This window comes from Pseudophryne corroboree, chromosome 3, assembly GCF_028390025.1.
Source record: "Pseudophryne corroboree isolate aPseCor3 chromosome 3, aPseCor3.hap2, whole genome shotgun sequence".
Classification (NCBI taxonomy): domain Eukaryota; kingdom Metazoa; phylum Chordata; class Amphibia; order Anura; family Myobatrachidae; genus Pseudophryne; species Pseudophryne corroboree.
Genome location: NC_086446.1, coordinates 357,918,265 through 357,942,165, shown reverse-complemented (window position 1 = coordinate 357,942,165; position 23,901 = coordinate 357,918,265). Strand labels below are relative to the sequence as shown.

General features: G+C 41.2%; 1 protein-coding gene across 1 annotated transcript; it reads left to right on the top strand.

Moving 5' to 3' along the window:
- Window positions 1-348: 348 nt before the first annotated feature.
- LOC135055578 (keratin, type I cytoskeletal 47 kDa-like) lies at window positions 349-23,597 on the top strand. The gene is made up of 8 exons (XM_063959810.1): window positions 349-574; window positions 7,935-8,017; window positions 9,437-9,593; window positions 13,916-14,077; window positions 14,160-14,285; window positions 16,601-16,812; window positions 20,042-20,469; window positions 23,361-23,597. The coding sequence occupies exons 1-8, from the start codon at window positions 392-394 to the stop codon at window positions 23,462-23,464; spliced, it is 1,455 nt and encodes a 484-aa protein (XP_063815880.1). The 5' UTR covers window positions 349-391; the 3' UTR covers window positions 23,465-23,597.
- The last annotated feature ends 304 nt before the right edge of the window (window positions 23,598-23,901 follow it).

Genomic DNA, 23,901 nt, shown 5'->3' with positions numbered 1-23,901 from the left:
TGGTAATGGTGGTGGCTCAGGAGGAAAACATGGTGGTGGTGTTTCAGGGGTAGGCTTTCAGAGCTACTCTGGAGGTCATTTTGGTGGTGGCTCAGGAGGAGGTTTTGGTGTTGATAGCTTTGGGGGAGGCCATGGTGGTGGAAGCTTTGGGGGAGGCCATGGTGGTGGAAGCTTTGGGGGAGCCCATGGTGGTGGAAGCTTTGGTGGAGGCCATGGTGGTGGAAGCTTTGGGGGAGACCATGGTGGTGGAAGCTTTGGCAGGGGCCATGGTGGCAGAAGCTTTGGGGGAGTCCACGGTGGTGGAAGCTTTGGGGGAGGGTTTGGTGGCAATTCTGCAGATGGTGGGTTTGGAGGAAATGATGGATTACTTTCTGGAAGTGAAAAACAAACTATGCAAAATCTAAATGACCGCTTGGCCTCATATTTGGATAAGGTCCATGCTTTGGAGAAGGCAAATTCAGACCTTGAGGCTAAAATTAAGGCCTGGTATGAAAAAAATAAACCTGGCTCCAGCAGTTCAAATGCCAATGACTACAGCAAATATCTCAAAACTATTGAAGATCTTCGAACTCAGGTAAAAAAAATGAAATACATTTAATGTGGTATATTATACTTTAATTAGTCACAGATAGAAATGAGTGAAACAATTAAATATTTTTTGCATTTTAGCATTTTGTCTAAGGTCACAAAAGTTCTAGAGTTGTGTTATTTCATAAAACCTATAAAATACTATAAATATGAATTAGTTAAGTGATACTACATTATAAATAACCATTTTAAAAATGTTATTAAAATTGTCTTTGTTTTTTGTTTGAAACAATAAAAAAGTTCTGTTAACTGATTCATTGTAATTAATCATTTCGATCCAATACTGCAGGACCAAATCTCAACTATTCCCATTGACTTTGAATAATATCTAGCAATTCAGTAACCTCTAATTTCCTACATCCTGGTGGAACACTCAATAATCAATCTATGAATATAATATAAAATTATTCATTCTAGTGATCTGCAATCCTTTACATAATAAAACTATACTAGACAGATTACAAACTATTCTTAACATTCAAAATATAAGAATGAGTAACATAGTTTCATAGTTACATAGTTAGTGAGTTTGAAAAGAGGCACAATGTCTATTGGGTTCAACCTGTATTCAGTGTTAAGCTGTGCATATTCTAATGCACCTGCTAAGGTAATGGTTTAATACTACTTGACACCTATGGTTCTTACCACTCCTAGTTATTTAATGTCAATATGTTATATGCTATAGCCCTGGATACTTTTTCCAGTTAGAAATTTGTCCAATCCATTTTTAAATGCATTTACAGAGTCCGCCATTATTACCTTCTCTGGCAGGGAGTTCCAAATCTTTAATGCCCTTACCATGAAGAACCCTTTCATATGTTGTGTACGGAATTTTCTCTCCTCTCACCTCAGCGAGTGCCCACGTGTCTTATTCAGAGTTTTTTTTTATAAACAAATCCCCTGCTAACTCCTTGTAATGACCCTTTCCAAATTTAAAGATATTAATAATGTCTCCTCTTAGACGCCTCTTTTCTAGTGTATAGATATTTAGCCTAGTAAGCCTTTCCTTGTACTCAAATGTCTCTAACCCTTTAATCAGTTTAGTAGATAGCCTTTGAACTCTTTCTAGTTCCCCGATATCTATTTTAGAATATGGTGCACAAAATTGAACACAATATTCCAGGTGCGGACATAGCAATAAATTGTACAGTGGCAGAATTACATCTTCGTTCCTTGTCTCAATGCCCTGTTTTATGCACGCAAGCACTTTAGTTGCCTTCTTTGCTGCATTTTGACATTGTGTACTGTTATTAAGCCTATTATCTATGAGCACCCCCAAATCTTTTCCCACCACAGTTACCCATATATTTTCCCATTTAGAGTATAGGATGCATGTGTGTTTTTTGTCCCAAAATGCATAACTTTGCATTTTTCTATATTGAACTTCGTTCTCCATTTAGATGCCCAGGTTTCAAGTTTAAATGAGTCATTCTGTAGAGACTCCAAATCGCTTTTTTAATTAATTACCTTACACAGTTTCGTATCATCTGCAAAGATTGACACTGTGCTTTCCAGGTCTATTCCTAGATCATTGATAAATATATTGAACAGTAGCGGGCCAAGTATGGACCTTTGCGGTATTCCGCTGACTACTGGTGCCCAGCTGGAGAACATCCCATTGACCACTGCTCGTTGTACTCTGTTATCTAGCCAATTACTTATCCATATGCAAATAGTATATCCTAAGCCAAGTTCCCTTAATTTGAAGATCAGTCTCCTGTGAGGCTCTTATCGAAGGCTTTTGCAAAATCTAAATAGACCACATCCACTGCTTTTCCCTGGACAAGATTCTCGCTCATTTCCTCATAGAAGCTAATTAAGTTAGTTTAACATGATCTGTCCCTTAAAAACCCATGCTGACTTTTGCTAATAATCTTAGTAGCCTGCAGATAATATTTTATGCTATCCCTCAAAATTCTGTCCAATATTTTACTCACTATAGATGTTAAACTAACTGGTCTATAGTTACCAGTATTATCTTTAATTCTCTTTTTAAATAAAGGCATTATCTCAGCTATGCGCCAATCCTTTGGTACCATGCCTGATCTAATTGAACTATAGAAAATCAAGTATAGTGGTTTTGCTAGCTGTGACCTAAGCTCCATAATAACCCTCGGATGAAAGCCACCTGGGCCTGGTAATTTATTAATCTTTATTTTGCTTAGTCTCTCCAGGACTATTCCTCACTTAAAAAAGTCTCAAGCCAAGAGTCATTATCTTCACTATCGTTTTGCACTACTCTCACTGTCTGATTCTACCTGGTGAATACTGAGGGAAGAAAATTGTTCAGTATTTCCGCTTTTATTTTGTCATTGTTTATCAAAGCTCCCAATTCATCTTTTAATGGACCTAAGTTCTCCTTCTTTAACCTTTTACTGTTTATGTACTTATAAAACTTTTTAGGATTGGTTTTACTCTCTATAGCGATTTGCTTTTCGTTTGCAATTTGAGCTTTTATTACATTGCTTATAATACTGGAATGACTCCTTCCCTCCAATAGATTTAAATGTTTTAAAAGCACACCTCTTTTTAGCCATTGCTTCTATGACCTCCTTATTAAGCCACATTGGTTTGTGTTTAGTACCCCTGCGTTTACTGCTCATGGGAATGAATTTGTGAATATTGCTATCAAGCAACCATTTTAAAGCATCCCACATTTCCGTTGTGTCTTTACCATGAAACAAAACTTCCCAGTCAATGTCCTTTAGTGCCCGTCTTAGCATATTGAAGTTAGCTTTTTTAAAGTTAAATGTTTTAGTTGTTCCCTTATAGCTGTTTCTTGAAACTAATGTTGATGTGATCATATAGTGGTCACTGTTCCCCAAGGTCTCCCCAACATTAATGTTTGATATAATGTCCACATTATTAGTAATATAACTAGGTTCAGAATAGTTTTACCTCTAGTTGGATCCTCGACTAATTGAGTCCAAGTATTTAACAATCTGCTGCTCCTAGTTTTTACACATGAATCGTTACTCCAATTTATATCAGGATATATCACCCTAACACTAGGATGTCCCCCATTCCCGCAGCTTTTTCAGTTTGCTGTAAGAGTTGTTCCTCCTCATGTATGCTAATGTCCGGTTGCTTGTAGCACGTGCCAATGACTAATTTCTTTGCTTCAATGCCCCCACTAGTGATCTCCACCAATAGCGACTCCACGTTATCTCCAGTCCCCTTGTAAATTACATCTATTAAGTTTGGTTTTCGAGATGGTTTAACAAAGAGACATACCCCTCCTCTCCTTTTGATAGCCCTATCCCTCCTGAAAAGAGAATATCTCTCTAAATTCACAACCCAGTAGTGAGAGTCGTCCCACCATGTTTCTGTAATACCTATAATATCATACTGAGATTCTGATACAAGCCAATCCAATTCCCCCATTTTACCTGATAGGCTTCTTGCATTTGCAAGCATACATTTTAGCTTAGTATTTCCCTTGCCCATTTGTTTTAATGGTATCTTATCTATATTTACAAGTGCCTTTCTAGAATTACCCTTACCGACTGTTATTCTCCTCCCTCCCTTTTCACCCCATCATACTTAATACAGCCTTCCTCCCTACTATCTCTATTTTACCTATTAAGACTTTCTAATCCTCCATCCCCCCCCCCCCCCGATGTTAATATCTTCCCTTATGCTATGGACATAATTTTCTATAAACCATATTGTTGAGCCATAAACGTGATTAGGTAAAAAATAGGGAGTATCTTGGGGAATAGCTGTGTCAGTAATTCCTGTATCACAGCCCAAGCAAATATTCTTGCCCTTGCTGGCTAATCTTTCGCTCCCCCCTTCTCCACCCCCAAATTGTTCACTTCCCCCATCCTTACAGTTCTCACTGTTTGACCCATAGCTTCTAGCTAAACCCTCCCCCCCAGGCTCCTAGTTTAAAACCTCCTCCAATCTTCTAACCATCCTGCCTCCCAGCACTGCAGCCCCCACCGTATTCAGGTGCAATCGATCATGACAAAAAAGATGGCGCCTGACTGAGAAGTCTGCCCAGTGTTCCAAGAACACAAAACCCTCCTTCCTACCCCAGTCTCTAAGCCACACATTTACCTCCCTAATCTCTCTCTGCCTCCCTGGGCTAGCGCATGGCACTGGTAATATTTCTGAGAATATTACCCTAGATGCCCTTGCCTTAAGTTTGTTGCCTAATTCCCTATAGTCTTGCTTAAGGACATCCCACCTACCACTAACTTTGTCATTGGTGCCAATATGCATCAAGACCGCCGGGGCTTTACTAGCCCCTCTCAACAATCTATTCATGATTATGTCTTCATGCTTCAATAAAATGTATAATTATATTAAAGAACCAATATGTTCACATAATGTACTGTATATTATGAACCAATTAACAAACTATATAGGGGGATATCCTATCAGAAGCAGTAATCTTATAATTATAATCCTATCATCCTAATCAAGGATTATGTAATTTTCGGATGGAAAATTTTGACTTAAATAGGATAGCCCGATACTCACTAATGGGCTAAAATTGTGAAAAAAGCCCTTTTTTTCCCTTCTGAAATATTAATAGGGCTAATACGATACCCCCAATAATGTGTTCATATATCTATAAGAAATGTGATAAAATGCTTGAACCTTCTGGTTTCCTGAGTAAGCTTTCATCTATTAAAACGCAATTAGAATTGCCCTGTATTACAGTACCTCACATGACAATGCATAGCAATTTAGCAAATAGGTAAGAAGGCAATTGCCCTAGGCCCAACTTTAAACTTTTTATTAATGAAGCCTAGATAGAGGAAAATAGGTTTTAACTCAATTGGATTGGATATAAAAGTGTGACAGTTAAAATGTCAACAATCAGAATGGGGACACTGTGAGGGCGAAACTGGCAGGCTAACATGTTGATAATATGATGATAAGAATTTTAACAGTGTTGGCTTTACAACTTCATACAGGCTGGATTAAGGTTTGTGAGGGCCTCTGCTAATAAACTTGCCATACAGTAGCCATATAGTGCTGATGTTATTTAAAAGTACAATGTGTAACCACTCCCAGCATTCCAAATGTGCTAAACACATTGTAGTGCTACCAATTCACATTCTGCCATCCAGTGCCCCCAGTTTACATTAAGCCATAGTGCCCCCCACACTGATAATGTCGCTTTGTGTGAGGGCCCCTCTGATGGTAAAGCATCATGCTTGAACTTGTAAAGCCGACACTATTAAATGCTTTAAATTACCTCATCAACAGTGTCCCCATTCTAATGCAGGGCCGTAACTAGATGTGTGCTAGTGGTGCCTGTGATACAGCGCAGATGCGCTGGAAGTGCAGGACTACTGGCAACACCTGCCAGGCTGCTCCACCATAGCAGTTGCCGCACTGTGGTGTCCTGGCCACGTCTCCCCCGCGGCCCCATCTATTCATGAAGCAGTGAAAAGAGTGGGAAAAATGACCAGTGGAAAAGTTGTCCATAGCAACAAATCAGCTTTGAAGGAAGCCTTTATCAAGTACATTCTATAAAATGTAAGGGAGATGCTGATTGGTTGCCATAGGCAACTTCTCCACTAGTCTGTTTCTCCACTCTTTTGAATGCTTCATGAATAGACCCTATTATCAGGAAAGTGGCATGAAGTCCATGTTCACAGAGATTGGTGCATGAGCGGTAGACCCATGCACAGTGCCATAGTCTAGTTGGAGCAACCACTAATCCAAGATTAACTCCTTCAGCTATACCTACAGTAAGCAGGTGAAGATATACTGTAAAATAAACTCTTACTTTAATCTTGAGAATTTTTACAGTGGCTCTGCAAATAGTTGTTGTACTGTAGTCTTATCTCTGGGCCAACTGTTGTATTAAGGAAGTAATGTTGCTGTCAATATTAACTCATTATTGTAATTTACCAGAGTACCCATAGGAGACAAAGGAGGAGATGTATTAAACAGTGAAAAGAGTGGAGAAGTGAGCCAGTGGAGAAGTTGCCAATGGCAACCAATCAGCTGCTCTGTATAATTTTATAGAAAGCAAATTATAAATGTTACTTCAATGCTGATTGGTTGCATGGGAAACTTCTCCACTGGCTCACTTCTCCACTCTTTTTACTGCTAAGTACATCCCTCCCAAAGTCATAAACAAACTAGTTAAATGTTTCTCAAGGGGAAAACAATGGGAGTTCACTGGTCTGGGCAAAAAATGTTCTCATTGATAGTTGACTCCACAGGCTCTTTAAACAGATAATATCAAAAAGAACAGATACAATACAATAGTGTCATATTATTAACAGGAAAAACATACCAAGACCAGAAAAAATAGGATTTCTACCCAACACAATGGTCTACATTAATGGTAGACAGGCTTGCATATACAAGAAAAGGTACTGCCCACACGAAAAATCCTCCTTCAGTTTTTCCCGCAGATGGTATCCCTTCAATTCACACCATTTTGTTTGTGGCACTTAAGAAAGCAAGCTCCATTAGTGTAATACCAAATTTATTAATAAACAATGACACAAACAAGTGGCTAAAACAGGAACCAAGTGGACTCATGTCATATTTTTAAGGTCTACTAAACAAAAGTAGACATATAGGCAGTAAAGAAATATACACCAGGCATCCCCATATATCCATCCATGGCTGACCTAGCAGAGTCCAAATAGTCCTTAGGTTCTCCTCCTCCCTAACACATTTTGATATGTGACTATTGGGGTTATTCAGGTTGGATAACAAAACCAAAAAAGTTAGCAAGTAGGCAAAACCATATTGCACTGCAGGTGGGGCAGATGTAACATGTGCAGAGAAATTAAAATGTGGGTGGGTTATATTGTTTCTGTGCATGGTAAATACTGGCTGCTTATTTTCTACACTGTAATTTAGATTTGAGTTTGAACACACCCCACCTGCAGTGTAACATGGTTTTGCCCAGTTGCAAGCTTCTTTGGTTTGCTAACCAACCTGAATAAGTATGCAGTATGTGGCTACTCTGATATTTTGTGTCTAAAAGTGTTTGGGCGACACTTAACCTTTGGTGAGCCATTGCAGCTTGTAGCGATTGCAGTTTGTAGTGCGTTTCAGTTCAGTTTTTCTATATTCATTATTATAATTTGTTACAAGAGCTCCTCACAGTCGATTTAAAATCACAGTGTTCTGGTCTGTGTTTATAATAATTAATTGAAGAGAAGAAACAATTTACTATTCCTTCCTGGTTTTAAGATAAATGTGTTTTTACATAGCAGAAGTTTTGGTTCTTTATTCCATCTAATATTGTATTTTGTAATGTGTGCAATACTATGAAGTATTGTGTTTGAACTTTGAAGCTGATGGTTTTGCAAAATCTTAAGTAAACATTACTATACTGTAAATTATATCTTTTACTCTAGATAGAAAAAGCAACCGTGGACAATGCTAGTGTCATTTTGGCAATTGACAATGCTCGTCTAGCAGCAGATGACTTCAGATTGAAGTAAGTAAAGAAAAAAAATTAAATGCTATTTTAAATTACATTATTCTATACAGGCAAACATAACCACAACATAGGGCTATAAAGCATCACAGCTCGCCATATCCAGAACAGAAAAGGTCAGGGGTCATAATGTATTTTATATCTGAGTACAAGTAATTCTTTTATTTTAAGAGATCATGAAAAGTCATGTACAGTATAGTAACTAATATCTGAATTACTTCTATTCCATAAAGTCTATACCATGTGATTGTTTTGTGTACCCATTGTAATCACTATACGTACAGTACATTATGCTCGTTAAATATATAAAAAAATATTATACTACTGTAGTAATGAATTGAATTGACCTAATTAGAATATGTTTATTATAGATTACTATATGCTAACAGAAATAAATGATCTAATTTTGATTTTGGACACATTGTTACTTGTACTGTATAACAGCAGATTATGACACTTCTCATGTTTTTGTATTTTTTTGGTTATTTATATATTCTCTATGACTTTGTTGTAATTGTAATCAATTATTTTCTAACTTTATGGTTTTGATTTTGTATTTTATTTTGAATATGTAATACAAATGGCCTCTTGTGTTATAGGTTTTCAACACTATACACTAAATCTGACAATATAAGGGTATTTACAGTATATGACTTCAAACTTAGTTAATTATGTTATGATACTAGGAGCAGTGAAAGACTGTAATATTCAGCAAATAAACTTACTTTATACTAAATTGTATTTTGGGGTGAGATATAATGGAGTTCGAGTACGCCCGACGTGCGGGATGCCAGCTGAACACGGACATTTTTTAAAGGGACAGTCATATACAAGGCATGGTTTTTCCTTGTAAATGATTGCCCCTTTAAAAAAACACCCAGCAGCAGCTGCTGCCCATGTGCTGCAGTGCTAAACAAAGTTTGCAGGGGGGAGCCAGCCAGCACATATGAACATACATATGATGTTGTACAGTATGTAACATATGTCCAGGCTTCCTTTTCCTGGGATCAGCAGCCACCACAGCTTGGGACTCAGGAATACACTGCTCAGTCTGTCAATCATCATTTAGCCCGCTCCCTGACTCCCATTGGTTGGTTTCACAGGAGTCTGGGGGCGGGCTAAATGATGATTGACATTTTGAGCAGTGTATTCCTGAGTCCCCTGTTGCGGCCGCTGCTGATCCCCGGGGAAGGAAGCCAGTACATATGTTCCATGCAACTTCACATGTATGTTCATATGTGCTGGCAAGCTCACCCTGAAAACTTTGGTCAGCGCTGCAGCCCAGGAGCAGCACTCAGCTGAAAATGTCTGAGTTCGGCCAGCATCCTGGATGAACTCAAACTCCATTACATCCTGCCCTTATTGTTATTTTGCAATAAGTTGATGTTAAGAACAAGTGACATTTTTTGATTATAACAGATATGAGAATGAAGTTCATATGCTCCAGACCACTGAGGCAGACATCAATGGTCTTAAAAAGGTCTTGGAGGACCTGACCATGGGCAAGCCTGACCTCGATTTGCAGATTAAAAGCCTTACTGAAGAGCTGGCCGATCTCAAGAAGAACCACGAGGAGGTAAGCAAGTACCTAATCATTACCTTGTAACCAAACTTGCAGTTTGGAAGTATATTTCTTATATAGACATTACAATAGTTCTTCATTATTATCCCACCAGGGGCAGATTGGGATGAAAATCCAGCCCGGGAAATTTATGGAAACAACCCTAATGGGGGTGGGGTCAGTTGAGGTGGTGGGGTTTCTCACACTGACGTGCGGTTGAGTGAGGTAGGTGAGGCAGAGTCTTTACTGTCATACTAACGTTTGCACCAGAGTTTTGACTGTATAAAGTATATAAAAAATACAAAGAATATGTTAGAAATATCTTCTTTGCATTATTCTAATAATTTTATAGCCAAAACTCTGGAGTAAAAAGTCTATGGCAGGGGAGGCAGTGTCTCACCTGCGTATCTTTTCCGCTCATCTCTGTTTAAAACTCACCAAATTTCCAGGAGTTTACACTGCTACACCTGTGTATAATGCCCAGATGTACGATTTGGCTCATAAATTGCATGTAAATCTGGCTCTGGGGCTAGCCAGTGCCTCCTGAGATATTTAGCTCACCGCACGTCCCTGGTTTCTAGAGGGGGTGGGATCAAGGGAGCAGGAATCAGGTGGGCCCTCCCTCATAGGGCTTTATTTGGGTTTGGATGCAGGTGCGGCCTTCCTTGCATCTTTTGCTGCAGTTGTGTCTGCAACTTTATGCTAATGCAGCTACAATCTCCTTCCCTGGTGGACATCCTTGTGTCCGAATGTGCAAGTACTGAGATGCCCAGTATCAGTGTCTACAGATACTGCATCAGCCGTTGCACCAGTTCCACTTTTACCAGCCCTATGCTAGGTGCAGATCATCCATCTGAGTATGGACTCCAATGTGAGCAATCTCTATACACAACCACTTTCAGTAACGCGGCCATACTATTTAAGATATGATGTGTTTTTTGCAATGGCAATAGGTTGTTTTCTTTTACATTTCGCCCCACACACCAAATTCTTTGCATAGGAAAGTGTATTTAACAAGTGCATCATAGTATTTAAAAAAAAGTATAATTTTTAGAAAAAAAAAAATCATTTATTTTTAAACGTAACTGTAATTTTTGCAATTTGTGTTTTGACAATTAGAAGTGAAAGTTGAAATCTGGGATATCAGTTCATCTGTGCATGGGTGAGCTGGCTAGCCTATGGCGAATCAGTGAGTTAACCTGCCCCAGATCAGTATTACACTGGAAGCTGACAAATTTTGAAAACCTGTAGAGACTTTTAATGCCTCAATAAGCAGTGATTAAATATCAGCCTTATCACTATAAATGAGTACTTCTTGATAAATAGGCCGCTTAATGTTACACACACATATACAGACTGTAATACATACATTACACACATATAGACAGACTGTAACATGCACATGCATACTGTATATATACAGACTTCAACAAACACACATATAGGCAGCTGCCCCGGAGGCTCAATCCGCACCCGCCATGCACTGTCATTCTATTCGGCACTCACTTTATTTTCAAATGTACTGTATATATATATATATATATATATATATATATATATATATCATTGATTTTTCATAAGTCACTAGCTGTTGTATCTGCCTAATTGTTTTACTAAGTCTTCAATAAATGTAGCAAGAATTATCTACAGTACCTCGTAGGCTTGTACATGGCTAAATTTATTATTATTTATTTATTTATTACCAGTTATTTATATAGCGCACACATATTCCGCAGCGCTTTACAGAGAATATTTTGGCCATTCACATCAGTCCATTCACATCAGTCCCTGCCCCAGTGGAGCTTACAATCTATATTCCCTATCACATGTACACACAGACACATTCACGCTAGGGTTAATTTTGTTGGGAGCCAATTAACCTGCCAGTATATTTTTGGGATTGTGGGAGGAAACCGGAGTACCCGGAGGAAACCCATGCAAGTACGGGGGGAATATACAAACTCCGCACAGTTAGGGCCATGGTGAGAATCGAACCCATGACCTCAGTGCTGTGAAGCAGTAATGCTAACCATTACACCATCCGTACTGCCCTAGTTGCTAAATGCAACTTACTGTAAATGCAGAGGAGGCTGATGTATGTTTTGCACTTGCTGTGCACCTCGATTTGAGCCACAATGACAGCATTTGCCAAACAGCTCACATTTGCACAGTCATTAGGAAAGGGGCGTGTGGGGTGCAGGCATTCCCACTGACTTACAGAAGATGTGCACCAGTGTGTCTCATTTTGAGAAGGAATGCAAATAGAAAAGTCCATGTTGCAGAGACAATTTTTATAATGAGGTTAAGAAGAGGTGGAGAGGATGCAGATTTGGGGGGAAATCTTATTATTTACAGTTATTCTCCCATCGTGACACCACCTAAACTGGGAGACAGCAAATGTATGGTCCAACTACCATAGTGGAGATCTGCTCTGTAACCCTGATGCTGGTTGATGATATGGGATGGAGACATGCTGCTTCTTTTTCAAAATCTGTTTTCTGCATAAATGTTACACAGTGCACTGATCATTGAGGCAATGGGGCTGATTCTGAGTTTGGAGCAAAGCAAAAAAAAAAAAACCCTAACTATTCACCTTGGTTGCACTGCAGGTGGGGCAGATGTAAAATGTGCTGATAGATTTAGATTTAAGAGCAATGTGTCCTCATATCTAAATGGCAGTGTACAAATAAAGCTGTCTAGCATGTGTGGAATACATGCAAAAGCAGGCAGTATTTACCCTGCATGCAAATATATAAATGTACAGTATAGTGGTGCTTGAAAGTTTGTGAACCCTTCAGAACTTTCTATATTTTTGTTGAAATTTGGCCTAAAACTACAGTACCTTAGATTTTCACACAAGTCTTACAAGTAGATAAAGGGAACCAAATCAAACAAATTATTAATGAGACCAAAAATTAGACGTGTTCATTTTTTTATTGAGGAAAATTATCCAACATCCCATATCTATGTATGGGAAAATGATGTGAACCTTTGCTGTCAGTATCTGTATGACCCACTTGCAGTGTCGGACTGGGGCATGAAGGGCTCACCAGAGGGATGCAGTGATACGGGCCCATACTTAGCAGTGTGGCCAGCCTACAAAGCTGGTGTGGCCAGTGTAATGCAACATATCTACCATGTATAATACAAGTGCACAGTCTGGAACCTGATCCCTAGAGGAAGGAGTGTGCCCACAGGCAGTGGGGCCTACTGGTGGTTTCCCTGGTACCCCTGTGGGCCAGTCTGACCCTGCCCACTTGTGCAGCAATAACTGCATGTAAACATTTCTGATAATTGTTGATTAGTCCTGACCATTGGCGTAGAGGAATTTTACCCCATTCCTCCAAACAAAACAGCTTCACCTCTGTTATGATGGTAGATTTCCTCCCATGAACTGCTCACTTCAGGTCCTTCCACAACATTTCAATTGGATTAAGGTCAGGACTTTAACTTGGAAATTCCAAAACTTTACACTTATTTTTCTTTAACCATTCTGTGGTCGAATGACTTGTGTGCATTCTCTTGAGACGCAGCTCATGGACAGATGTCCTGACATTTTCCTTTAGAATATTCTGGTATAATTCAGAATTCATTGTCCTATCAATGACAGCAAGTTATTAATCTGCACCTTTAGCACAGTTTTTTGCACTATGTTAAGCCCTTTTTAGGTACTGATGATTATCACTCTCGTACTGAGATAGATAGATAGATAGATAGATAGATAGATAGATAGATAGATAGATAGATAGATAGATAGATAGATAGATAGATGTGTATACTGTGTGAATAATTTACCTTCTGATGCAATCCAGCAGGCTATCAGCTCTTGGAGGCAATTGTATCATTAGGCTCACCCATAATTACATAATGCTGTAATTCGTGGGTGTATGGGAGGGGGGGGGATCCAAAATGACATCTGCAAATCATGGCATTATGCCATGAGGGTGGCAGGGCTCTGCTAGTAGTCACTCAGGAGTTTTTCTAACTACTCAGAAACCTCCCCAGCATGTGCCACTGAATATATGTATGGAAAAAGCACAACAGAGCAATGAAAATAAAAATTTTGCGAACTAAATAGCATAGAACAAACCACGGATGGGGCAAATGTACTTTCTTAATTTTTACAAGGATACAAACAATACAATAAATAAATAATTTAAAATAATACATTTAATCCTGTTATATGTTGAACGTTGATAGTATCATAGGGTTTGGAAAACAGCAGGATAAAAGCTGCACTGGAGAATTCCTTTTTGATTATGATTCAGGAAGCATTTCCAGAGTGAGATATCTATTTAGTTATGTGAGCTGTCATGTCTCTGTTTTTTCTTTTATAGGAAACCAAGTCTTCCCATGGTACCACAGTTGGCCAAGTTAATGTAGAAATGCATGCAGCTCCAGGGAAAGATCTGACCAAGATACTCAATGACATGAGAAAGGAATACGAAGCTATGGCAGAGAAAAATCGCAAAGCTGCTGAGGATTTGTTCAACAAAAAGGTAAATATTTTTGCTGTGCGGTAAAGAAAATTGACAAATCCTATAGGTACACTTACCAACTATACTTTTTTCTTGATCCTAGAGTGGAGAAGTGAAGCAAGTGATTTCTGCAGGGCAGCAGCAAGAGAAGTCACACAAGACCGAGATTACAGATCTGAAGCGCAGTCTGCAATCATTGGAAATGGAATTGCAAGCTCTTTTAGCAACGGTAAGAATTATGGCAGCTGGCAGGTAACTAGGTTTCCCATAAGTCGTCAATTGTAGGTACTGTTCAACTAACATGGAATTCTTCTTTTCTAAGAAATGTTCTATTTGTTATAAACTTGAGTAAATGAACCAATTGTAGAGGGTTGTTTTTTTTAAGTATTAAGAAATTATTTAGAGATTTCTACAATCAGTAGATGGTTTTCCATATTTTAAACCTTAATAATGCATCAATGTATGGCTTTAGAAGAATTCCAAGATACATCTACTCATTATTGATGACAAGCCAGGGGCTGAATGTAAAGCTATCAGGGTATACTTTGGATCTCAGGGTGTACGTCCCCAGCACCCTTACATCAGATGTGTTATGAAATTCTTAACTGTTTTTACATTTTAATGGTGGATGAATGAAACTTTACTACCAAGTACCAACAGAATTATAAATTCAGTTCAGCCAGAAATTATCCAACTTCTCTGACAGACATTTTGTTCTTTGCTTTTATCTGAAATGAATGCAGGGTGAACTATCAACCACTGTCCTCTTTCTAATGTGGGGTACACACTGGCATGATGGATCGGCCGTTTGACTGACCAATATAACGATTTGGTATGGGTTATGCACAAACAAAATTGTACCTACATATTTAACTGGGTGTAGTATGGTATGCCGGCTATTGGGGTCCTGGCGCACAGCATGTCGGGATTCCGGCGCTGGTATACTGTGTGCCGAGGCCCTGGCTGCCGGCAAACTGAAGACCACCCATTTAACCAATTGGCCACATGATATATCTGGCCAGAACAATCAGTCGTGAATCGTGATGTCATTGTCACTTGTTCCTGTGGCCAGCATGTGGTACGGGTGTTTGGTCCTGTGTACACACAAGAAGATGAGGTCTGCAGTACATCTGGTGTGATATATTTGTGAAAGACATCATTTACAGATATATTGTGTGTGTACACACTGCCAGATGGCCGGGACGATATATTGTTAATTGGCTGTATGAATGGTCTACAGTATCGTGCAGCGTGTACCCAGCATAACATAGAGACCTCAGGTCAGGTACCAAAACAACAAACTGACTTTATTCTTAGCTTTGCATGATGGCTGGGAGTGCATATCTGGACCGGACTGCCCATCTGGCATTTCTGGCATATGTCAGAAGGGCCGACAGGCAGATGGGCTGGTCCAGTCCCACTGTCACTTGTGAGTTTCCATAGATATAAGGGGCATGCCACAAGTCCACCCCCCACCCCCCACCACCATCCCCCGTGGGGGTGCGCGATTGCCAGGGCTGATTAGGAGCCCCAGTCCATTCCTGGTGCATATTATCAAACAGAAGTCAAACATTTTCTAGTGAGACACTCGGAACCACGTCTGTTGCAGCGACTGAAACCACGCCTTTCCCATCCCTAACACATGTTAACGGAAAAAAAACTGACATGAATTGCGTGCATGCCAATTCAAATATTGTAATATTCAACCATTATTAGATCTTCCTACAAAGTAAATCTCATTCCTTTATGGTCAGGTTTAATAAAATATTTAAAAAGGAAAAGTGGAGTTGTTGCCAATAGCACCTACACAGATTATAGCTCTCTTTTATCTAGCACATTATAGAAAAAAAACAAATCTAAAACTGAATTGGTTTGTATGGCCAAATTTTACTCTTTTCCTATTTACTGTATAAGTTTTAGTGAAGTTACCGCTTACACATTTGCTTCATGAAAACTGGCATTTTTTCATTCATCATTGTCAGTTAACAAGCCCAAACCTTGTCGCTCCATGCACCTGCCTCAGGTTGCCTCATTAAGACACCCTTGGTTACTTCACAAGAGAATTCACCATTCAGGTAGATTGCACCGCATACAGGGAGTAATTCCAAGTTGATCGCAGCAGGAATTTAGTTAGCAACTGGGCAAAACCATGTGCACTGCAGGGGGGGCAGATATAACATGTGCAGAGAGAGTTAGATTTGGGTGGGTTATTTTATTTCTGTGCAGGGTAAATAGTGGCTGCTTTATTTTTAGACTGCAAAATAGATTGCAGATTGAACACACCACACCCAAATCTAACTCTCTCTGCACATGTTATATCTGCCTCCCCTGCAGTGCACATGGTTTTGCCCAGTTGCTAACTAAATTCCTGCTGCGATCAACTTGGAATTACCCCCACAGTAAGAACATCCCAGGCCATAAATGTGAATAGAAACCTAGTCCAAAATTCAACATAATAAGTGTATTTTGTTTACAGAATATGTGTGTAGAAAATGGTAACTCAAATAACATTAAAGTCCCCACATATTTCATATTTCATATTAGAAACAATCTTTGGAGCAGACACTGACAGAAACTGAAAATGACTTCTGCTCACAAATAGCAAAGATCCAGCAGTCGATCAGCGGCCTGGAGGAGCAGCTTGAACAGATAAAACACGACGTGGAATGTGAGAAGTCTGAATATGAGACACTTCTGGATATCAAAGGCCGGCTAGAAAAGGAGATTGAGACATATCAGAAGCTTCTGGAAGGAGGGTAATGTATAAGATTATGGGGGATATTTAGCAAAACTTGGAGTGAGAAAAAGTGGAGAGAGATTAATACTAACCAGTCAGCTCCTTGTCCTATTTCAAACACAGTCTTTAAATTGCAGTTTGGAGTTGATTGGTTTGTACTTTATCTCTTCCCACGAAGTAGTACATCTCTACCTATATTTGTGAAACAGAACAGAATTAGAAAACCTGCAATACAACATGGGGGTAATTCCAAGTTGATCGCAGCAGGATTTTTGTTAGCAATTGGGAAAACCATGTGCACTGCAGGGGAGGCAGATATAACATGTGCAGAGAGAGTTAGATTTGGGTGGGTTATTTTGTTTCTGTGCAGGGTAAATACTGGCTGCTTTATTTTTACACTGCAAGTTAGATTGCAGATTGAACACACCATACCCAAATCTAACTCTCTCTGCACATGTTAAATCTGCCTCCCCTGCAGTGCACATGGGCCCTCATTCCGAGTTGTTCGCTCGCTAGCTGCTTTTAGCAGCATTGCACACGCTAAGCCGCCGCCCTCTGGGAGTGTATCTTAGCATAGCAGAATTGCAAACGAAAGATTTGCATAATTGCGAATAGAAATTTCTTTGCAGTTTCTGAGTAGCTCGGGACTTACTCTGCCACTGCGATCAGTTCAGTCAGTTTCGTTCCTGGTTTGATGTCACAAACACACCCAGCGTTCGCCCAGACACTCCCCCGTTTCTCCAGCCACTCCCGTGTTTTTCCCAGAAACGGCAGCCTTTTTCCGCACACACCCATAAAACGGCCAGTTTCCGCCCAGAAACATCCACTTCCTGTCAATCACACTCCGATCACCAGAACGATGAAAAATCCTCGTTATGCCGTGAGTAAAATACCTAACTTTTGAGTAAAATAACTACCCGCATGCGCTCTGCGAACCTTGCGCATGCGCAGTAAGCGACTAATTGCAAAATAGCGAAACTCGGCAACGAGCGAACAACGCGGAATGAGGGCCATGGTTTTGCCCAACTGCTATAAAAATTCCTGCTGCGATCAACTTGGAATTACCCCCATAATCTGTAACTTTCATATCATTGCAAATGTCCTCATATAACCCAACATTTCCTTTGCAATATCACTGGAGATGGATATGACTGCCACTATAAGACAGAGAGGCTGATTTATGAGTCTGACGCAATGTCGATGTTGGAGGTAATTTTATGCATGAGTCTAAGGGGGTAATTCAGACCTGTTTGCTAGCAAGCGATTTTTGCACTGCTGCGATCAGGTACTGTAGTCGCCACCCACATGGGAGTGTATTTTAGGTGTGCAAGTGTGTGAACACGTGTAACAGAGCTGTACAAACAGATTTTGTGCAGTCTCTGCGCAGCCCAGGACTTACTCAGCTGCTGCAAACACTTCAGCCTGTCCGGGACCGGAATTGACGTCAGGAACCCTCCCTGCAAACGCTTCGACACTTCTGCATTTTTACAAACACTCCCAGAAAACGATCCGCTTTGTACCCGTGTGATGCGCCTGCACTTTGCGGTGCATACGCATGCGCAGTTTAGACCTGATTGCCCGCTGTACGAAAACACAGCCTAGTGATCAGGTCTGAATTACCCCCTAAGTCCAGCTGCACATGCATCCTGATTGAGGGGGTGATTCAGATCTGATCGCTGCTGTGCTTTTTTGCACAGCGGGCAAGAAGGTAGTCACTGCGCATGTGTATGCACCGCAATGCACACACGTGTTTGTCAACAACAGGGCCTCTCTGGTCAGCGACGGGATGGTGTGAAAAATCTGATCATACGGGCATTCGCAAGGTGACTGACAGAAGGAAGCTGCTTGTGGGTGCTAACTGACTGTTTACTGGGAGTGTCCGGAAAAATGTAGGCGCGTCCAAGCGTTTTCAGGGAGGGTGTCTGACGTCAGCTCCGGCCCCGATAAGCCTGTTGTGATCGCACTGTAAATCCTAGTCTGCGCAGAGACTGCACAAAGTGGATTTTTGTAGCTCGGCATGCACATGCAATCGCACACTTGCACAGTGAATTTACACTCCCCCTGGAGGCGGCGACTATCCAAACGCAGGACAGCAAAGTTTGCAGCCCAGCGATCAGGTCTGAATCACCCCCAGAGTTCATACAGAGTCACAACAGTGATTTCAAAATGCAGAAGTGTTTTGAAAATGTAGTGGGCATTCCTGTGCATTGCCAGGTTAGTGACAGGAAGGTGACTATTACGATGGCTAGAGATGTTCTGTCTTACAGTATGTAGGCATGTTATGGGAGAGTCGCAGGCATGGTGCTGAAGTTGTTGCATACACAGACTCTTAATCACTTGCATTGGAGGCCATACTCAGAAGAAAGCTCTGCACTTAGCATAGAGCTGGTGCACATTTCCATGGGGTTGTCTAAAGATGCACCAAGCATGATTACAGCCTCTGGTGATGGCCATAGTTGGTTTCTCGGACATGCACATTCAGTCGCACTGATGTACACCAGGGAAGAGCTTGTAGTGGTTTTTACATAGATTTGCAGATATGAGAATGGCAAAAGACGCACACACCGACGCAGCTGTATCTTTCTCAGAATCAGCCTCAGAGCCACACAGCTGGAACACATACATTTTTCTGCTCTAGTTCCCTAGGAGAGTATAGCCTGATCTCTGAGTCAGTGTCATTTACAACCTCCCCAAAAAATCAGAGGAAGTGAGATATGATGCTAAAATTGAGCATACTGAGTAGAGGAGCATTCCAAATCATCTCTGCTCCAGGGCCAACTCTACCATTAGGCAGATTTAGGCAGCTGCCTATGGTACAAGGATCTGGAGGGCAGCCTTGAATCTGCTTATCACAAAATTAAGGATAACTCTGAAAGATGAATCCTTGTTAAACTTAATGCAGACAGCAGCTGCTGAACTTCTAAAATGCTCCCTCCACACTTCACCTGAGGGTTTGGAATGTGGGTACTGGTATGTGGTTTAGGGGAGGGGGCAGCAGGCTGATGTTTTGCCTAGGATGTCAAGAAACCTTACACCGGCACTGCTCTGTTTGCATGTTGATGATTGGCATTACATGTAATATACTGTAAATCTTTAATATTAATTTAAAAAAAAAAAATGAAAAACCGACAGCAAAATTGTGTATGTTCTTATAGGTAACGAGAGTGATCTATGTTAAAAAAAACTGGCATAAGTTTAACTGATTATCATTTATTGCAATTTATGTAATTATTATTCATATTTAACAGAGATTCTCTGACTGGGAAAGATGGAAATTCTACTCAAGCTTCCCAAACTGGGCAGACCACAACACATAGCCACAGCTCCACCCATCAGTCTTCCAATGCTTCAATCAGTCAAATTTCAAGCTCTGCTACTCCAGCTTCTCATAGTTCAAGTTCAGGAGGTGCTGGCTCTGGCAGTCACAGCTCTAGTTCAACATCATCTTCTGGAAGTACACATGGCTCTTCTGGTTCTGGTGGCCAGAGCTCCATTTCTGGCTCTGGAAGTGCAACAACTAGTGGCCAAAGCTCTAGTGCAACATCATCTGGCACTCCTGGCTCTGGAAGTGTGAGTTCTGGTAGTCAGAGCTCTAGTGCATCATCAGCTGTTTCTGGATCTGGTGGTCACAGTGGTACAGCAAGTTCAGGAAGTCACACTGCATCTGTCTCTGGAGGTAAAAACTCAGATGATAAACTGATCCCCATTATAAAGTAACGCTATAATGTTCTAAAAGTCTCATAACTATTAATTATCCATAACTCTTTTTACAGTTGCATGTGGTTCTGAAAAGCAAATACATCCTCCTTACACAAAGGAAAATGTATTTACAACAGCTGCACACATCATTTTAAAGAGGTTCTTCCCTGCAGATAACATTCATTTAGTGGCTTGTAGGTGCTCTAATTTTCTTTAAAGAAACCATCAAAGTTGTTTTGGGGTAAATCACAGATTTGTTGTCTCTGCATTGGATAATATTGTATCTAGAGAGCAGCTTTATTCTAGTATTAGTAGCAAAGATGCAATGCAAGGTTCATAACAGATTCCCACTGAGATGACAAAACAACAATTTCCATTTTCCACACATAGGAGCTCTGATAAAACGTCAATACGTTTCTCTACAGGAATTTTTAAATAATTTTATTTAGGTAAATGCTTTATGTTGCGACAACCTTATATATAGTTGATATTACTTTAAATATTTGACAATGATACATTTAAGAGGTATTGTACTGAGTGGTTTGCTAATACTATGGGATCTTTTCAGACCTGGAAGCAGCCACGCATTCACATGCATCGGCCGTATCCAGGGGGTTTGCGCAAATGCAATAGACATAGTGCATGTGCGGGATCCATCAACATGCGTCCACAAGGTGGTTGACAGCGGTGGCCATTGGGAGCATCATCTCAGCATTTTGTGGGTGCTGTCTGGACAACGCAGGCATGTCCGGACCATTGTCGGGATGTCTGCATGATGTCACACGCAGCCGCGAGAAAAAAAATGGTGCCAGACCACATGCCAGCGCAGCCAGGCTTCGCAGTTAGGGGTCAACCTCTAATCAATGCATTCACAATTAAATTGCGAATGCAAAGCGGGGAGGTGCCACACACATGGTGGGTGGCCTTGCCCTGTGCTGGGTGACCCCAGCATGTGAGTAGATGAATGCAGATTTCACTGCGGGAAGCAAGATCTGCATCCATCTCTGAATAACCCCCTATGTAAGGGTCATTTTGACAGACAGTTTCCAGGAACAAATCTTCAAAATCTAGGAATGTCTCTGCCAAATCCATAACTAAGGGTGTGTGACATGTGCAGACGCACAGAGTGCAGGGCTCTGTGGGAGGCACCTTTGCTCCCCTATGGTCCCTGCATTTGCCTAGAATGGTGCCTAGAACAGCACCCTGCAACCAGAATCACTGATGCAGCGCTGGCCAGAGCATCCTTTACATGCCTGCAGGCACCGTGCAGTCTCTGCAGCCCCACAGAGCGTCCTCAGGTCCCATCCACTTTGTGACATCCAGGGGTTCCTGTCTCCTTTGTGTCCTGATTAGCCAGGGGTGTTCAGCACAGGGATCCGGGCACCCCTGGCTCTGTTCGCTACCAGTTCCTTTTCAGTTTGGTCATGTGTGGAAGCCAGAGACTTAGGGGTAAATGCAATAGCCTTTGAGCTGCAGGCCTCAGTGACCTGCAGTGAGTCTGGCTGAGGTTTTAAAGTAGCAATCATTTAAAAGGCAAAACCAACAAGGGTTAACCAGCAGCACATAACAGTGATGTGGAAGAATGTACTGCCAGAGGCCGTCTGTATGAAACGACGTTCATCCCCTCTATTACTTGAGTTATTTAGATCAATTTCAGAAAAGTTAAACACCAGTAGAGTATTCTTTGGAATCCTAAGACAAAGGAATGCATCCTGTGGCTTTCTAGCTGCTATGGGCAAGCCCCAGCTTGCACCGTCATCCTCTGAATAGTACCTTAGAGTTCTAATTTGCAGATTTAAGGCCTAATTCAGAAAGGATTGCAAATTCTGCTAATAAGCAGAATTTGCAATCCTTTGGATTGCATGTTGGGGGCCGCCCATCACTGAGCAAGGCCGCCCAGCATGCTAACCGGCGCCTCCCCCAGTTCAAGAAGCAGAACTTGCGAACGCATTGCAATTTCTGCTTGTTAGCAGAAACTGATGGCTCCTGCCGCGCCGCTTAGCTGCATCCGCAGGAGTCCCGCCTCCTTGTAAGCAAATGCGGTGGCTGCGTGTGATGTCACGCAGCTACCGTGATCACTCCCGTTTGTCCACCTTCACCCCCGTTCGCACCACACCCCGCAACGCTTCGGCTCCACCCTGGAAACGGAGTGGTGCCACCGCCCCGCCTCTGCCTGATTGACAGGCAGAGTCGATCGCATTTTCTGCGGCCCCCCACAACCTGAATTAGGCCCTTAGATTGGATGCTGAGAACAGTCTTCAAGCTAGTCTGCAATTTAAGTGCAGAGTGATCTTTGGGCCTAATTTAGACCTAGTCGCTGCAGCGGCAGCAAACGCAGGCTCAAGGCCAGTGCAGTATGCGCACGCGCAGAAGCCACGCTGCGTGTGCACACACTTTGAGATATGACGGCATCTCATTTGTGTGATCTCCTTTGCTTGATTGACACACAGAGGCAGTTGCGGGGTGGTCGGGGGCGTGTTGGCGGTGTTGGGATGGTGTTGCGGTGGCGTGGGGGGGCAATGTCTGGACAACAGAGGCATGTCTGGACCATTGCTTGGGTGGGTTGTGGCGGCTACATGATGTCACACGCAGCTGCTGCGGTCAAAAACATGGCAGCAGGTGCGAAAGCATCGTCGTCGTGCGATGCTTTCACATGTCTGCGGTGGGGGGGGGGCGGCATGCGGGCTGGACTTGCCCTATGCTGGGTGTCCCCCCGCATGTCAAAGATTTTGATCATAGATGTGCGTTTTTTTTCACATGTACGATCAGGTCTGAATTAGGCCCTTTGTACAGTAGATCTGTTATGTTATAAAAATTCATGATATGACTAAAACTAAATCCTTCTGTATCTTGTCATCTTTATTTTAGAGCCAGTCAAAACTAAGAAAACAATAATGAAGGTTGAAACATACGTTGATGGAAAAATGGTGGACACAAAAACTGAAGAGGTCGTAGAAAAGATACATGGGTGAATGAGGAAGAGATGGGAAGATACAGTGTTTCACTTTTTGGCAGCTATTGCTATGGGTTCTTAGCTTTGGGCTTTCTTCTACTAGATATAAAAGATCACTGTTCTGTCTACAACCTTTATGAATATACTACTGAAGCAAGTTAAATTGACTCTTTGTTTTCATTTGTACAGTTACAGTCCCCATATGCACACATGATGTATGACATGTTTGTAAACTTCAACCAAATATAGATTGACAACATTAAATGTATAGTTGCATAGACTAATCAAAATTATCTCCAAACAGATTGATATAATTTAGTCGGAAAGGCCAAATATAGTCATCCAATTGCATATTGGCCCTGATATCAGATTAAGGGGTCTATTCATGTACATCACGAAAACTGAATTGTTACTTATCACTATACATCACATCGGTTCAATCGCCGGCGCCTGTGC

Coding starts and splice junctions, on each gene's coding strand:
- LOC135055578 (XM_063959810.1), top strand. CDS start 392: ATGCAAAATCTAAATGACCGCTTGGCCTCATATTTGGATAAGGTCCAT. Junction 14,286..16,600: donor TGCAAGCTCTTTTAGCAACG/GTAAGAATTATG, acceptor ATTTCATATTAG/AAACAATCTTTGGAGCAGAC. Junction 20,470..23,360: donor CACTGCATCTGTCTCTGGAG/GTAAAAACTCAG, acceptor TCTTTATTTTAG/AGCCAGTCAAAACTAAGAAA.